This window comes from Zophobas morio, unplaced genomic scaffold, assembly GCF_036711695.1.
Source record: "Zophobas morio isolate AGI-343-1 ecotype UQ-CSIRO unplaced genomic scaffold, CSIRO_AGI_Zmor_V1 ptg000005l, whole genome shotgun sequence".
NCBI lineage: Eukaryota > Metazoa > Arthropoda > Insecta > Coleoptera > Tenebrionidae > Zophobas > Zophobas morio.
In genome coordinates, this window is record NW_026972110.1 from 625,563 (window position 1) to 643,633 (window position 18,071).

The 18,071-nt window shown below is 37.7% G+C and overlaps 2 protein-coding genes and 3 long non-coding RNA genes across 8 annotated transcripts in view; 2 read left to right on the forward strand and 3 right to left on the reverse strand.

Annotated features, from left to right (window-relative positions):
* Positions 1-5,783, forward strand: part of LOC135120464 (uncharacterized) — a 38,301-nt gene extending 32,518 nt beyond the window's left edge. The window contains exon 8 of the mRNA XM_064044769.1: positions 5,700-5,783. Within this exon, the coding sequence (XP_063900839.1) occupies positions 5,700-5,783 (84 nt within the window). The remainder of the gene's footprint in view (positions 1-5,699) is intronic.
* An 892-nt stretch (positions 5,784-6,675) lies between these two features.
* Positions 6,676-7,612, reverse strand: LOC135146116 (uncharacterized). 2 transcript variants are annotated; one of them, XR_010283681.1, is made up of 3 exons: positions 7,319-7,607; positions 6,882-7,102; positions 6,676-6,819 (listed from the first exon to the last, which is right to left on the reverse strand). It is a non-coding gene; the product is annotated as an uncharacterized LOC135146116 (long non-coding RNA). The 2 variants fall into 2 exon arrangements; XR_010283679.1 differs by having other exon boundaries at positions 6,676-7,102; positions 7,319-7,612.
* A 1,358-nt stretch (positions 7,613-8,970) lies between these two features.
* On the reverse strand, positions 8,971-10,084 carry LOC135121303 (uncharacterized). The gene is made up of 2 exons (XM_064045623.1): positions 9,144-10,084; positions 8,971-9,091 (listed from the first exon to the last, which is right to left on the reverse strand). The coding sequence occupies exons 1-2, from the start codon at positions 10,039-10,041 to the stop codon at positions 9,069-9,071; spliced, it is 921 nt and encodes a 306-aa protein (XP_063901693.1). The 5' UTR covers positions 10,042-10,084; the 3' UTR covers positions 8,971-9,068.
* Positions 10,085-14,759: 4,675 nt separating this feature from the next.
* On the forward strand, positions 14,760-15,924 carry LOC135120939 (uncharacterized). Its single transcript, XR_010278795.1, has 2 exons — positions 14,760-15,169; positions 15,232-15,924. It is a non-coding gene; the product is annotated as an uncharacterized LOC135120939 (long non-coding RNA).
* Positions 15,521-16,630, reverse strand: LOC135120926 (uncharacterized). Of its 3 annotated transcripts, none has more exons than XR_010278794.1 (3): positions 16,366-16,615; positions 16,188-16,308; positions 15,521-16,139 (listed from the first exon to the last, which is right to left on the reverse strand). It is a non-coding gene; the product is annotated as an uncharacterized LOC135120926 (long non-coding RNA). The 3 variants fall into 3 exon arrangements; XR_010278793.1 differs by having other exon boundaries at positions 15,521-15,703; positions 15,750-16,139; positions 16,188-16,612; XR_010278791.1 differs by having other exon boundaries at positions 16,188-16,630.
* Positions 16,631-18,071: the final 1,441 nt, after the last annotated feature.

Consider the following 18,071-nt stretch of genomic DNA (forward strand, 5'->3'; position numbering starts at 1 on the left):
GATTGTCGTTTTGTTTACAGTTTCTTTGTTTGACTCTCACGTATGCTGTTACGCCTGTCATCTTAAATTAAGAATGTTTATACATACACGATTTTCAGTTGCCTCTGATATGTATACGTGAGTAAATTGTTTCGTTATTTTATTGATTATTACAAATCAATATTCAAAACGACCCAATTCATTTTCCCGAAAATTTGAGAATATAATAATTTTATTTTTAGTATTACACTACATCTATCCCAACTGATATACGTGTCCTTGCAAAAATGTTGATGACGTCATCGCAATTTTTTTTTAAATTCCCACTACAAAAATGTAATGAGAAAAAAAACACAATAGGCATGCAGTCGTCAAGTTTCCGACAGCGAGGGAAGTACTGTCTAAACTCTTTAGACCAATTTTTTGCATTTTAGATAGGATTTATTCAGCAAAATTTAAGGGTGACGTCATCAATTTTTTTAGGAGGGATGAACAAATACATTTTGAACAAAAGTTTACCATCCTTATAATAACTTTAAAATATTCCCAAGATTTCAAAGCATTCGGTTTTCTAATTCCTGATTAAATCGATAAAATAAATTCACGCCTTCATTAATTTTTTTGAGTCACCCTGCATATGCAAATCCAAAAATATGATTGAAATGATAAATCACAAGTACAGACTCATCATATTTTGTACATTTTAGATACGATTTATTCGGCAAACTTTTGAGCTGACGTCATCAGTTTTTTGTAGAAGATAACCAAATATATTTTGACTAAAAATTTATTATGCTCTTTATAACCTTAAAACATCTGCAAGATTTCAAAGCATTCGGTTTTGTAGTTCCTGATTAAAACAATAAAATAAATTTACGCATTCATTAATTTTTTTGAGTCACCCTGTATATGCAAATCGAAAAAATTTGAATGGAATGATAAATCACAAGAAGAGACTCACCATATTTTGTACATTTTAGATAGGATTTTTTCAGCAAAATTTTGTGGTGAAATCATAAATTTTTTAGGGGGGACGACCAAATACGTTTTGATCAAAAATTTACCATGCTTATGATAATTTTAAAATATCTTCAAGATTTCGAAGCATTCGGTTTTGTAGTTCCTGAGTAAATCAGTAAAATAAATTTACGCTTTCATTTATTTTCTTGAATCACCCTGTATATGCAAATCCAAAAAATATGAATGGAGTGATAGATCACAAGTATAGACTGATCATATTTTGTACATTTTAGATATGATTTATTCGGCAAATTTTCGAGCTGACGTCATCAAGTTTTTGGAGGGGATAAGCAAATATATTTTGACTAAACATTTATTATGCTCTTTATAACCTTAAAACATCTGCAAGATGTCAGAGCATTCCGTTTTGTAGTTCCTGATTAAATCAATAAAATATATTTACGCATTCATTAATTTTTTTGAGTCACTCTGTATATGCAAATCCAAAAAATATGAATGGAGTGATAAATGACAAGTACAGGCTCATCATATTTTGTACATTTTAGATATGATTTATTCGGCAAACTTTCGAGCTGACGTCATCAAGTTTTTGGAGGGGATAAGCAAATATATTTTGACTAAACATTTATTATGCTCTTTATGACCTTAAAACATCTGCAAGATTTCAGAGCATTCGGTTTTGTAGTTCCTGATTAAATCAATAAAATATATTTACGCATTCATTAATTTTTTTGAGTCACCCTGTATATGCAAATCCAAACAATATGAATGGAGTGATAGATCACAAGTACAGACTCATCATATTTTGTACATTTTAGATATGATTTATTCCACAAACTTTTGAGCTGACGTCATCAAGTTTTTGGAGGGGATAAGCAAATATTTTTTGACTAAAGATTTATGATGCTCTTTATAGCCTTAAAAGAACTGCAACATTTCAAAGCATTCTGGTTAGCAGATTAAAAATTAAATTTCAAAATGTTGTTTTATAATTTTGATTTTTTTTCCAAAAATCTGGACGTTTCGGGTGAAAAGTCGATTCAGAGTTGTAAACTACATGTGTAGGACTATATTATTTTATACAATTGAAAACCCATTTACTATGTACAATTTTGAAGTGACGTCATCGCATTAGTGGTGGGGATGATTAGACAAATTTTGGTTAGCGTTTTACCATCTACATGATATTCCTAATATAAGTACAAAATTTCACAACAATCGGTCCAGTACTTTCGGAGATTATCTGTCTAATAAAAATCCGGGACGGCAGACGGACAGACGGACGGACAGACAGACGGAAATGGGAGACCTATTTCTTCGTCTTCTAGGGATCATGAAAGATCGAGAAAACGTAAAAGTAGAGAGTCGGCCGACGGACTCGATTACAATACTTCCTTTGCTTACGCTCGGGAAGTAAAAAGGAAGTAGAACGTTTGTATAATTTTTCATTTTGCAGGATTCATCAGCTTTGTTTTGTTCATGCCATAAGAAAGTAGTGCGACATTTTTCATAACGTTTATGGTTCTATAATGAAGTGCACTTTCCGCTACCATTTTTATACATTTGATAATTACTGCTACAGTATGAAAATTATTTACTTTCATAGTCTAGCAATAAACATCAAATGTATCAAAATGATAGCAGAAAGTGCACTTCATTATAGAACCATAAACGTTATGAAAAATGTCGCACTACTTTCTTATGTTATGAATGAAAAGTGCAAGGGCAGTTTGCGTTTCTACTGGTTACGGATGCAGAGTTTAATTAGTTTTGTATTTGCACTGTATGTTCTTTTGCACGTATTCTATCAGTTTCATCAGTTTTGTTACCAGTTTTGAACGTTTTATTTTTAAAATGTTATTTCATTTTACAACCTGTTCAGTTTGACTTTTGTTTACTTTTCAAATTTTCTTGTGAGATGTTTTTAGGGTATTATTATTGTTCTCTTTATTTATTTATCTATTTATATTTTTTATTTATTCATTTATATTTTTTATTTATTTATTTATTGTATATTGTATTTACATTTACAAATCAATGTTACGTTTAAAGTTTAAATATATATCTCTAATATTTTATATATTTTTTCATACTGTTTGTGTTTTTATGTGTCAGTTTCAAAACGCCTAAATGCGTTTTGAAACTAACATATAAAATGCACAAACTATATTTTTCCCTTCAATTATAAAAAAAAATCACTTGAAAAATTTGCTTTCAAATTTGGCGCCAATTTTAGTTCCCGACCCAGCCAGTAGAGGCTGACAGTGTGAACAACATAATAAGCATTCACGTTCGGTAGAAGTATAGCCACTAGATTACATATAGTAGCGTCACCTGGGTCTCCTGGCTGGTCCCAAATTGTGTTGGTTGCACTGAAGTAACTAAATGTCAGATGTTTTGGTTGTGTTTTGTGTTGTCTACCCTGGTGTAAACAACGTAGCACAAAAAGTCAAAACATGTTTTGTTGTCAAAACATGTTTTGTTGTCAAAACTCTAAAGATCATTTTGTTGTTAATTGCAAGTGCGTGTGTTTGTTGTTCGTGTGGAGATTTGCGTTAAATTCAATAAAAATGCCGATTTGTGAAGATGGAAAAAATATTTCTAGTCCAGTCAAATTAGCGATCAACCTCGGAATGAGAGATAATAAGCTGAATTTTCGTATATACCTTCATTTTAGCGTTCTAAAAGTTGTCTCCAAAGTCTCATAAAATCTCGTGTCTGCGTCGTAAGTTATTCAAGGTCAAAGGTGAAGAAAAACAGTTTTTTGTGATTATCTCGGTTTCTATTGCTCCAATGATGTTAACATCTATTATCGTAATTGTAGAGCACAAAATTTGGGACAAATTTTATTTGAAACATTTTTTCATGCACTCAATCGTTTTTGAGATGGAGGGCAGTGAGCGCGCAGCGCTCATCCATACGTACTGTAATGCGATCAACCGTGAATATCTGTGAATACTACCTTTAATTTTGAATAATTTGTATTATTTATCAGTTAATACATTGCATTTAATAACATTTTACATATTTTTAATACATTCATTTAATGATAATGATACTTACCTACTTTGTGGAATTAAAAACTCTTTAAATGAAATACTTATTGTATGTATATCTTAATTTATTGAAAGTCGATTTTAAGTAGAAAAATAATTAAGTACTTTATCTTTCAAATGTGTAAGTTTTTATATATTAGATAATATATTATACTTGTTATATTATTATATATCTAAAAGTTATATTAATTTTTTCAAAGTAAAAATTTAAGGAAGTAAAACGAGTTAATGTATTTTAATTTTATCTTTGTTCAGTACCTGTACATTTCTTACGATTGAAATTGAATTGCACTGAAAATCTAGAAATCTTTAATAATTTAAAGAACACAAGTATAAATTTTCTTCTTGTTCACCGTCATCTTCTGGACGTTCGGGAATTTCTGTTTCATCGTTATCATCTTCGGTGCCCTGAATCGTTGTTTCCATACCTTCCAGTTATAATTATGACAGAAAAATAAGTATTTAAAACCTTACACATTTTAAAGATATAAATAAATTGAGATGTACAATAAATATTTCATTAAATGCGTTTTTAATTACACAAAGTAGGTAAGTATTATTCAATGAATATGTTGAAAATATGTAAAATGTTTAAATACAATATATTATATATATATATATATATATACAATTAATTGATAAATAATACAAATTTTTCAAAATTCAAGGTAGTATTCATAGATATTCACGGTTGATTGCCTTACAGTACGTATGGATGAGCGCTGCGCGCTCACTGCTCTCTATCTCAAAAACTATTGAGCGCATGAAAAAATGTTTCAAATAAAATTTGTCCCAAATTTTGTGCTCTACAATTATGATAATAGATGTTAACATCACTAGAGCAATAGAAACCGAGATAATCGCAAAAAACGGTTTTTCTTCATCTTTGACCTTGAATAACTTACGACGCAGACACGAGATTTTATGAGACTTTTGACACAACTTTTAAAACGCCAAAATTAAGGTATATACAAAAATTCAGCTTATTATCTCTCATTCCGAGATTGATCCCTTTTTTATCCTAAAATGACTGGACTATTCGAAACACTTTACATCTTCTAAATAACAATAACATTAAAAATGATCAAATATGCAATATGGTACTCAACAGTTTGGAAAAAAAAATGTTTTGTACCTGCGGCAATAACATAATTGAAAGTATTGTTAAATTATACAGGGTTAGTCACGAGAGAATTACTTCTGAAAATTATTTTTACGCAACCCAAAATACGAATACCGTGTACCACTTGATACTAACTGAATTTAAAATGGAATGCTTAATCCATGATTGCTGTGAGTTTGGCATCTCAGTTTGACAATTGTGGAAAATGAGGTTACGCGAGTGTCCATGGTGGTACCGCAGCCAGTCGGCAATCTTCTTCGGCGCCGCTAATAAATTTGTCAGTGTGCCTCTTGATCTTTTGCAACCGATTAATCACGAGAAAATTATTTCTAAAAATTCCTTTTACGACATTTTATTCAAAGGTTACAACATAAACTCAAACAAGTAAGTAAATAATTTAACTACTAATCTGTTGAAAATGTTGGGCATTTTGGGCGGATGCTACGGCTTTTTTGTAAATGGATGGTCGAAGAAGCCCAGATTTGCACTTCGATGAGGTTCTAGGTGACGCAGAGATGGCGAATTAACACATGTACATTAGCGGCGAACAACATTGGTAGAGCACTTACGGCTTCAATATAGCCCAGATTGATCTGACCGTATGTCGTCGATCCAATGAGGCTCTAGAGCCGAGTCAACGATGAAAAAAAATGTTAAAAATTAATTAACGTCAAAGTGACACTGCCAAAGTCAAAGCAATCATGGATTAGGCATTTCATTTTAAATTTAGATAATATCAAGTGGTAAAGGGTATTAGTATTTTGGGTTGCGTAAAAATAATTTTCAGAAGTAATTCTCTCGTGACTAACCCTGTATATAAGAAATAGGGTGTATTTTTATGTAAAAAAACGTAACCAAAATAACAGAACAATAGTGTACAGTTCAAAGTCTATGAATAAAAATAATAGGAGATACATATGCTTTTTTTTGCCCCATTTTCTTGGAGAGATTCATATACTACAACGTAGCACAGAGTCAAAGCCTGTTTTGTTGTCAAAACTCAAAACATCATTTTGTTGTTTATTGCAAGTAAGTATGTTCTGTTATTCGTGTGGAGATTTGCGTTAAAATCAATAATTAATATATATAAATATATTAACAATAACAATTTTTCCTGTTTTGTGTATCAAATTTTAATTTTACACAATTTTTAATTTAAAGGAGGCGCCATTTTTCGCCTGGATTTTAAGTTGGCAGCACTAGTGGGACCAGTTAGTGACCCGATGTCGCTACTATATGTAATCTAGTGGCTATAGGTAGAAGTAGCTGACAGAAATTTTTCTGTGGTTAAGTTGCAATCTTAAGATCACTAGAAATTAAAGATTGGTATCAACTGTCTAATTTTCTAATTCAAATGTCAAATCAGAATTGTCTGGAAAAAAACGAAGTTTTTCTAATTTCAACGCGCTTCGTCTGAAGAAAATCCTTCAATACAGCGTGGAAACAATTTCCACAAAAGTAGTGAATGCAATAAATACCATTCTAAACTTTTTTATTTTTAGAGTAAGTAAAATAACCCACAATAAAACTCGTGCCTTCAAAAGTTTAGAGACATTTATTCAATTTTCTCTTTTTTAAACAACTGTGTCTTTCAACATTACAAGTATTATGAGTGGATTTATTTTGATATCCTAAATTTTGTGATGGAACATAATCAGGATGGTCCAGGTGCAGGTTTACCTAAAAGAGCACTAATGTAGTAATTTGTTAGAAACTGTAAATCTAATAGGTAGGTACTGTACCTAAAATAAAATGATCCGAACAAACATAGGAATACTTTACTTTGGCTTCGTTAAATCCACTCGTTTCAAGGCTTTTAACCAAAGCTTCCGCCTTTTTCCCCATCCTGTATATATTTACCATTATTGTTGCTAATTGCTGCGAAAGGAATATAAAATTTATCCGCATTTCTGGTGCTTCGATTTGCGCAACCCACAACAGCACAAAATTTAGGCATTTTCACCTAAAATACAAAATATTATAATATTAAGATGCTAGTGTATTTAAAAAACATTGATGTACATTAACAAAGAATTAATTTGCAAAACAAATAATACATATAAGATGCCGCGAAGTTAACCTGTACATCACATTGGAAAACATTATTTTTTAAGCATATTCAAACGTTATGGTGCGTTTTACAGATATCTACACAGTCTAGAAACTGTAACAAACTTACCAAGCTATAAAAACACAGTTGACACACTCTCAAATTTAAATGAATTCCGAAAATATTAGCATTGACTCTTATGAGAAAACCGGCTACTTGTCAAACGCTGCCATCTTGATGACCTCGGATGACGTCAGTGTATTTGGCTAATATGACATTTCTTGTTGACAAAACCAGACAAAACGTTCACCGAAAACCTTAAAATGAAAAAGAAACTATGTTCTTCAAGGTCGGAGCACCTTTAGTGACGCTAGTGACCTCTTTATGTCGTTCCGTAAGCTCCCCATGTATTTCTTATGGAATCAGCTGAGACTTTCATAGCCCTGACAATTGACCAGTAAAGTGAATGACGCGCGAAATTTGAACTCAGTTCATAACACGAGACCCGAATTTCAGTTCCCCGTGTAATCCTTATGGGTGAAATCGAGGCGTCATTTTAACGCTTAAATTCTACCATTAAAGTAATTTTCTTATATATACCACTACTTGTACCATTAAGACTGATATTTTTACTATTGATCTTGATACCAACCACGAACGGAACCGGTGGTATTTAATAAATATTTGAATTCAACTTTTACCACTACATTTGCCTCGAACGTATGTCGCACAGTGGTTCATACTGTCATTGACTAATTGACTTCCCCCTCCACATAAATGGCTTTGATGTTCACATGCTAGAGATACGGCTGTGAATTTAAAATAATACTTAAAGGAGATCTCATATTTAATGTTTTCAATCAATTGCCAAATTTTGATTTAAGAATCATCATCAATCCCAAGCTTTTTTCTTTTCAAACTTTTTGGTAGAAAATGAAAAACTTAGCATCCGTGATTAAACCTTTCATGTACAAGTAAAAATCACTTTCATTTTAGTACGAATTGGGTCTGAAACACCCATTTAAAAAAAAATCACAATTTAAAGACCAATTTATTTCAAAACAAAAAAAAATATTCTACAACAAAAAATTGCACCGCCTAATGCAAACTCTGATTCACTTTTGGTGAAAAACTGACCCACAAACTGTTATATTAATGGACCATTTAAATAGTCCTCGGACACTAATAGTTCTTCGACACTGTGAAGTAGATTTTCTTCAGATCTTTCTGGTTCAGGGCCCAATAGCCAAAGCAGTGCTTCGCTCCCATCAGTTTGTCGTAAGCTTTCATAAAGTTGTACCTCAACATTAGCTGTGTTTAGGTTGACTTGGGGATTAAAAGAATTTTCAGAGATCACAGCTCTGACCTCGGCTGATTCACTTTTCTTCAGATGTACGTCCCAAGAACGCAAATTATTGGTCCAAAATACATTATAACGCCCGTGTAGGGCAGGTGTAGCCATATGGTGACATACAAATGCACCCGTTGTGGTTTCACATGTTGCCTCTCTTAAGGATTGGATTCTGGATTCTTAATTTATGGGGGCTGACCGCAGCCAGCCGGCACTTAGGCCTCGCCTTTGGGCCCATTGTACCTTCCCCAAGTCCATATCAGGGTGTTTTCCCGCTCCTCTACTCGTCAAGCCATCCAACTGCTTGAATGTACTTGAGTAATGCAGAGGGTGGAAACTCCCTGATATTTGCCATACTAGGCCAGATGTCCCCTAGTATGGATTCCCTGTAGGAGGCTAGGGCTGGACACTCACGAAGAATGTGCTCAGCTGTTTCCTCTTCTTCATTGCATCCACGACAGATTGGGTCTGTTACTACCCCTATCGTATGTAGATGTTTGTTAAACTGGTAATGTCCCGTAAGGAATCCTACCAGTTTACGCAGTTTGTCCCTTGAAAGTGAGAGATAAAATTTTGTCAACTTACGGTCTGGTGTCGCCATACAAGCTCTACTATGCCGACAGCTGCTCAACGTCGCCCATATCTGCTCATGGCGTCTATGGGTATATTGCTTTACGAGTTCGTTCGAGAGGGCGACCGAAGGCGTGATTGCCGGTTCGGGTCCCCAGAAGGGCATGCGCGCGGCTCGCTTCGCCATCTCATCTGCCCTCTCGTTTCCTTCGTTGCCACTGTGTCCTTTGATCCAACAAAGTTCCACACTATTCCTCTGCGTTACATACTTTAGCGTTTGTCTGCACTCCCAAACCAGCCCGGATCGAACCATACAGCTGTCCAGGGCTAGTAGTGCAGACTTGCTGTCAGTAAGTATGCGTATTGATTTGTTGCCGATTTCACGTTCAGCAATGATTCTAGCTCCCAGCATTATTCCCATCAGTTCTGTTTGTAAGACAGACGTGTGGGTGCCGAGAGGTACACTGATTTGTGCGTTCAGTTGTTCGGAGTAGATGCCGGCTCCTGAACCACTATCTGTTTTGGCACCATCGACATAGATATCTATGTCGGCTCGTCCTTCTGAATTATCATTCATTGATATTCTATATGTCTTCTCATATATTAATTTTGTGCCCATTCGGTCACAACCCATCCTCAACAAGGGTATTCTGTTGAACGCCTCCGTTAAGATCCGAGTGTGCTTCGTTGTGCGGCCTTGCTTGTTCCATACTCCCAGAGAGTGAAGTCTTAGAGACGTCGTCATTGCCGCTTCCTCTATGTAAAGGTTAAGAGGTGCTAAGCAAAGGAGAGTCTCCAGAGCCGCTGTGGGAGTGGTCCTCATTGCTCCTGTAACACTGAGACACGCCATTCTCTGAACGTGTTCAAGTTGCAGGGCTGTTGTTTTTTGTCTGGCTCTGGGCCACCAAACTAAAGCTCCATAGCACAGCATCGGTCTGACTATTGCCGTGTAGATCCAGAGGGCGATCTTGGGATTTAAACCCCACGACCTTCCCACCACCCTACGACATTGCCAAAGAGCCGAGCGTGCCTTTTCTACTTTATCATCTACATGCTTCTTCCAATTCAGTCGCCAGTCCAATACAACTCCCAGGTATTTGACTTCGTCCGAAAGTTGAAGCGTTGTGTTAAATATTTTTGGCATCTGTAGTGTGCCAATTTTCCTTTTCCTGGTGAACAGGATTAGTTTCGTCTTTTCTCCGTTAACGGAGAGGGTATGTCTGTTGCACCATTCCTCGACTATTTTTACTGCAGCTTGCATTATCTCACATAATGTATCTGCGTTTTTTCCTGTTAGCAGAATGACCAGATCGTCCGCGTATCCAATTGTGTGGTAGCCAAGATCATTGAGGCGTCGTATCAGGCTGTCAACGACAGTATCCCACAGTACAGGAGAGAGAACTCCTCCCTGAGGACATCCCCTGTCTACAACAGCCTCGATCTCAGTGCCACCTACATTAATCATTACTTCCCTATTCCTCAGCATACTGGCCACCCACCTACTTAGGGTGGGGTCCACGTCGTGCTTTCGTAGGGCTAGTTCTATGCTTTTGAAGGTCGTTTTATCAAACGCTCCTTCAATATCCAAAAACATTCCTAAGGTGAAGAGTTTGTTCTCCATCGCCCACTCTATACGGTTTACAACTGTGTGTAAGGCCGTATCGGTGGATCTTCCTTGGATGTAGGCATGTTGGTTCGGATGTAGAGGTTGCTTGCTCAAAGCAGTCTCCCGAATCTCTTTTTCGCTTAGTCTTTCTAGCGTTTTCAGCAAGAATGATGTTAAGCTAATTGGTCTGTAGGATTTAGCCAAGGTGTAATCTTGTCGTCCTGGCTTAGGTATAAAGATAACCTTTACTTTTCGCCATGCATTCGGTATGTAGCTGAAAGCCAGACACGCCCGAAGCATTGGCAACAAAATAGGGCGTAGTCTGCTCATTCCCCTCTGCAGGAGGGCGGGATAAATACCGTCAACTCCTGGAGATTTGTATGGGGAAAAGCTGTCCACTGCCCACTCCAGTCTTGCCTCCGTGACTACCTTTGCAGCCAGCGCCCAGTCCTTCGGGGAAGGTTGAGTACCGACTACATCCCTTTTGGAATGGGAGGTAGTCCGTGTGCTGCCTGGAAACATGGTCTGCAGCAAAAGTTCTGCGGACTCTTCTAAGGTGGCTGTAAAGGTGCCATCTTCTTTCTTTAGGAAACCTAGTTGATGTGTGTGGTCCTTCGAGAGAACTCTCTTCAGCCTTGCGGCCGAAGCAGTCGACGTTATGTCGCTGCAGAAGGATCTCCACGTTTCCCGTTTCCTCTTTCTTAATTCTTTCTTAAACTCTTTCCGGTGCTCTTTATAGGCTTCCCAGTCTTCAGTTTTCTTAGTGTTTTTTGCTCTATTGAAAAGTTTTCTTAGCCCCGATTGAAGTAGGCTGAGCCTTCGGTTCCACCATGGTGTACCTTTGCCCAGACCTTCCTTCTTTAGGGGGCTACTTTTCTCATACGCTGACATTAGAGAGTCGTTGATAATGGTCAAGGTTTTCTCTATGTCTTCTGTCGAACTGTATTCTGTTGGTATAGACTGCACGGAGGTCCCCAGTCTGTCGTCCAGTTCTTCGTTGTATAAAGCCCAGTTCGTCAGCCTAGGGTTCCTGTACGTCTTTATCTCCATGTCTATACATTTTGATGTATACATGATCCATCTATGGTCTGACACTGACGCCTCTTTAGAGACGTGCCATCCCATTATATATTGTGAGATATCCCATGTAGCCAGTGTAATATCTATTACTGACTGACTACGTGATGTTACGAAAGTTGGTTCGCAGCCTCGGTTGAGAATCTCTAGATTTGTTGATAAAAGATATTCAGCTAGTGTTCTTCCTCTATCATTAGTGTCTTTGCTCCCCCACAACAGACAGTGGGCATTTGCATCGGCACCGATGATGAGGTTTATATTTCCGGTATCACAGTGTTCCACCAAGTTCGCCATTTCCCATGTCGGACATGGTTCCTGTGCTCCCTGTGGTAAGTACACGGATGCTATTACCAGTTGCTCTTCGCCTCTACCTATGTTACACTTAACATTTACCGCAGTCACATCCCTGGAGCTGACCTGAGGTAGGAGAACGGCTTTAATTTTCCTCGGAATGTAGACGCATGTCCTTGGAGATTCTATTGTGGTACCTGAAACAACAGTGCCATTTAAATTGCTCAACCCTGCGATCCTGGATTTTACAATCCATGGTTCTTGGATTATTGCTATAGTGTTCTGCATCTTGTCTAGACGACGACACAAAACAGTCGTCGCCATGCGACAATGCTGCAGGTTAATCTGAATGAAATTTATCTGCTGCAGCGCCATCTCTGCAACCAAAAATCCCATAATTGTCCTAGGAGACACGAGGCACATGTCTCAGGCGGGCCTGCCCCCACTGGTAGAGGCTTCCTCCCCTGGGGTTTCTACCTCTTCCATAGGGGTCTGCCCTTCCTGAGCCGACGCCTCGTTCTCCTTGAGTTTCAGGTTGAAAGAGGACAGCATATAATTGATTCTGCCCTCTCTCTCCCTGATTATCTTGGCCTCTTCCATCCCAAGACCAAACACAAAGAGGTTGCCTGGAGAGGCAGCCTCGGGTTTGGCCTCGCGATGGAAAAGAAGCCATTTTTTGACGTGGGCCCATTGGTTCTGACCCTCCAGGCGGCGAAGTACGACTCCTGCATCCACCGGTGGTCCCGGTATCCACAGGGTCGCCCTCACCAGCCTTGGTAGCTCAGCCAAGGGGACCACGTTAAGTTGTGCGCCCTCCCACAAGGGTGTTAGGGAGCGCACTGTTTGTTGTAGCCATTTCAGGGACAACTCGTCTTCACAGGTTATCCTTAGGACTTCCCCTGTGTACTTCATGCCCCTGAAAGTGGCTGCTTGTCTACCCGATGCCAAGCACTGGTCCAGTTGCCTGTCCAGCGCTCCCATCAGGCCCTTTTGTACTATCTCCACCTGGCCAGCAGTCAGCTTACCAAGTGGATGCTGCACATCAATCACAGCTACACGGAGATGACTTGCAGCCGCCTCCCTGTAGCTCTGTTCTCTAGAGGTAGTCTCCTGCCTCCTCATCCTCTTTTGCTTCTCAGCTGCCGGAGGTGTGGAGGTTGAAGACCTCACTCTCTTCTTTGACCCTGAGGTCTTTTTCCCCGCGGTTTGTTTAGGGTTGGCTATCGTAGCCTGCCCTTTACCCTTGGGGTTTATCCCGGAGGAGGATGGACCCGGTTTCGGCGGGTCGGTATTCGCCGCCTCCGCCTGCAAACGAGCCTTCCTCCGCCTTTTTACCTCAGCCCCGCAGATTCGCTTCCTCCTAGGAGGCTGCGAACCCACATTGGCTGGGTTTTCTGTTTGAGGTGCACCCGAAGGCACTTCCTCAGTGGTTTTTTTAGTGTCGATTTCCATAATCTGGATTTTGATTTCGTCCTCCTGCGTCCCCACCCACCACGGAGTCCAACAAGGGGACGCCGAACTTCGACGTCAGGGCTAGCAGAAGGATATAGCCCCCAGGGAAGCTCATCCTGCAGTACGCAGCCTCAACTAGTGAGGCTACTCGTGCTCAGACTACACTTCCCCCAAGGACTCACCCTGTCGGCGGTCTGACCCGACGACACAGCCGATTGATCTGAGATGGGTTAGTCTCGACCTCCCGTTTTGGTGGAAATCCAGGCCAAAGAGGCGTGTTGCCCAGCCTTGGTGACACACTGCACAAAGGGGGGCCTCTCTTAAGGAATATCTATGCAAAATAAAACAAAATACCTCATAATTGTACTTGATACAGAATTTATCAATATACATTAACTTACCATTGGCTATTTCGCATTCTAGCTCGAATAAACTCTTCAAGCACATTTAATTCAGTATACCAAGTGACTTTCACTGCATTATTTGACTGCAAAGAATTTTCTCCGTTCACAATGCATTTCCGATCGTCAACAAAAAAAAAACTGGTAATTGCCCCTATTGTTAACACATGTCTTTCTGTCATTATTAATAACAAATACAATAAAACCAGTCCACAGACATATACAACCTAATGTGAACCAATATCACAGAACTAATATATCATCCAAAAATTGTGATTATGATTGTTGTGATGAAAATACGAAATCAACTGTCATATTTTGGGGCTTTTTCACGATCTAAACGTCACTAGCCCTCCAAAATATTCGCGTTCCTTTTCTGTTCAGCGTGTTGCTGGATTTTCCGTTTCACTCATGCGCAAGGCATTAGAAACGATGTACGTTACTTTGATGAACAACGTCAGGGCTATGAAAGTCTCAGCTGATTCCATAAGAAATACATGGGGAGCTTACGGAACGACATAAAGAGGTCACTAGCGTCACTAAAGGTGCTCCGACCTTGAAGAACATAGTTTCTTTTTCATTTTAAGGTTTTCGGTGAACGTTTTGTCTGGTTTTGTCAACAAGAAATGTCATATTAATTACGGGATCATACGGGATGTAGGGTCACAGTAGATCAGTAACGAAACTTCAGCAATATTTGCGGAACGGGTGTGACCTTGGGAGCCCGTTCCCGGGAAACACGAAGATTCAAATATTTCGTAGCATTCGTATGTGATTCATATAATACTAAGAATTGTACACAAAAATAAAAATGGGTGGCATGTACAGTTAAATCCATAAGGTTGTAACCACTCGTTAAATTGTAAGGTTGGCATTACAGCCAATGGTGTTTTTCACATGAACAGATTGGTAGCGGCGCATATGTCAAAATTTGACAATTACGCACGAGAGAGTTTTATTTAAATATCTCACAGTTTGTTATTAAACCATACCATTGAAAAATGGTACCGACACGGCATATTGTGGTAAATAAGCAGATGAAAATGGCACTTGCCAACTGCCACAATGAATTGAAACGTGCTTATCCCCAAGCATCCTCCCGAGAACTTGAATTCAAGCTTGTAAAAATCTTTTCAGTATGTAGTTATTCTTATACCATGGAAAGAGAGTACTATACTATGAGAGTAACGTATCGACATTCGGAACTTTTTTCATGTTATTACAACATGGTGGTATGTCGAAGGACTTTTAGTTTTAACTATCTCAAGTTGAAAGTGTATATCTCGCTTTTTAGTACAACATTGTCTTTTCAAGTTTTATACCCACTCTTTATATCCTACACAATACAACTAAATGTCCCTCATTAAATTCAAGCACTGCATACTTTCCCTGTAAACTTATCATTAATTCCTATCCTTTCCATAGTGTTCTCGATGTCAAGCCCACAAAATTATAACCCAACACCAATCTGGAGAACCGTTACAAGAAGCAAAGTGGAAACCAAAACAAAAATCGCAGTGGTATTCAAATTTGGAATTTAAAGAAGATCTAACCTACCGTATATTTGACAAAAACAAAAAAAATGAGTTTTTTACTCTTCAGGATTTGTTTATTTTTGCGAAAGAACATCCAGAATATACAGCAAGTTTAAATACTTTACGTTGAGTATTAAAATCCATGGGATTCAGATTTAAGAAAGTTAACAACAGAAAAATAATTGCTTTTTGGTTATTTGGTCTATGTGTTCCCAATGTTTCTAACCACTCCTGTAACAGTAAGTTTAAATAAGCCGTCAAATTATTTTCAACATACCTATTATTTTAGCCTCTGAATTTTGTGAAGTTACATTTTGTTCATTATTACCACTAAAATCGTCAGGACGGAGGAGCATAGCCAGACCTATCGCCTTCAACCAAATCCCTTGTACATTTTGTAAATAATAAGTAGTACCAAATATTAGAGTTATTAAACATAACATTAAAGACTTGTTGGTGTCCCATTTTTTTGATGAAAAATTGGTCATCCATTGCAACTAATTAAGGTGATCTACCCATTATAGACAATTTTGGTGTTGCTCGCGAGATTGATCATTTCAGTCGAGAGAGCTGATCCTTCGAGTCATAGTTAGCCACACATATAATTATCACGTATACTCATGTACAATAATTTAAACAAATTCTGAATATCTCAGTTATTCCCCATCTGTAAAGTAATTTTTATGAAGCAGCAACAATAAATAAATCAATTCACCTTGTTTTTTTACCAGCCCAATATTTGATTTCATTCGTGACCACAATATTTTTGGGTTCATTTTATCGTAATTCGTAAACGTATCGACTGCAAGTCTAAATTACAGCAGGTGGCATTCTTTCTACAGATGAAAGATAAAACACGTTTCTATTTATCGTTGCTCTTGTATTATAATTACCATGAAGACTCAGGTTATCCTGTTTTTATTGAAAATTGTTTATCAGTTTTTACAATATTGCGACAAGTTACAATGATAATTATGAAATAACCTGTGCAGGAGTGCAAGAATTGCAGTGAAGTCGAACGTAATCATGTGTCGCGAATACATGAATGAACTGACATTATATTGACAGGTCACCAAATATGTCACCAGGTTATTAAAAGACAGATTTACACTGAATAATTTTTAAAAATTTACACTAGGGAGTGGTTACAACCTTATGGATTTGAGTTTACTAGTGACATTGCCCATTTTTTTCTTTCTTATAAATTATTAATATATCCAAGCAAAACATTTTTTTTCAATTTTGACGTTTTAAACTGCGTTTATTAAATCCGTAACAAGTCTGACAAATAAGTTGTTATCCACAAGTGAATTGCAAAATTTTTATTTCACTCTTAATATTTTTAAATCACTCACAAAAAAATAAAAAACAACCTCAGAAACATAAACATTTTGCTTATTATTTTTAATAGTTTTCACAGAATACAATTTGTTTAAAATTTTCATTAAAAGGTTGCTGCAACTAAATCAGTATTGTTTGACATATTTGTTTGGCTCTGTGAGACGTCAATTTGGGAATTGTATAAATCCCACACCACGATTGTAGAATAGATAGGTTTGTACACTAATGGCTTGGGATGGCGACGCTTCTTTTCGATCCCTATATCCATGGAAAGGACACATACAGCTAGCGCCTCTACCTTGTCGAGCGGAAATCATTCTAGTTATTTTGGGGATTTTCGTTTACATTGCTTTATGAACAATACAAAATTTGTAAATGACATTTGATCGGAGTCGATAAGTACGATTTCTTTTATTAATTACATCGGTTATAGACAGATGCCTATAGAGTTCTGTGTCCCTAAAACGTCAAAAACCAGGCGACGCGATCGGCAATTGGCGTCGCTGACCAGGGATATGCAAATGTATGCTAGTGTATCAACCTATCTATTCTACAACCGTGTCCCACACCAATACAATTCCAAAGTGTGTTTCGGAAACTATTTACTACAGATTATTTCGATACGAGTGCAAGAACCAACTGTGAAACACTATTTTATGTTGTGATAACCCAAACTTCCCGCCTTAAAAATTTGACCTTGAAACAGTTTGAAAGGCCCGCGAAAAATTCAAAAATTCAAAGTTTGGCCTTGGCTGTGATCGTCTAACAAATGAGAACCTACGTTGTGTTTTTTTTTTTTTTTGCTTTTGAAAAATGGCGGGAAGAAGTTCTTTCATACAAGTGCATACACTGTCGAGAGCGCAAGAAATAATAGACAAAATTAGGAGCCTTCCTAAGGAGGAAAAAGAAACGAAGAACGACAGACGCTCGATTTGCCCTTCTGGCGAGTCCGCAGGGCCAAGGCATCATCGGTCTTCATTCCCCAAAACCCCCTGGGGGTTTATTCACCGACATATTACATGTCAGACACCTTAAGATATGTGAAAGAAAAACACTCGCGAATTGACAGACATACACATATGAAAACCGAACAAACACAAGACCTACACATATGTAAATTGGATGGCAGAACCCGAATCATTATGAGAGTGTGGCGATCGAACAAAATATAGAACAAAATATATCAATTTCATTTACGAGCACAGAAAAAATACCCAGAGGGGGCGTTGTAGCGCAAGTAGAGGTTGGGACTCCTGAT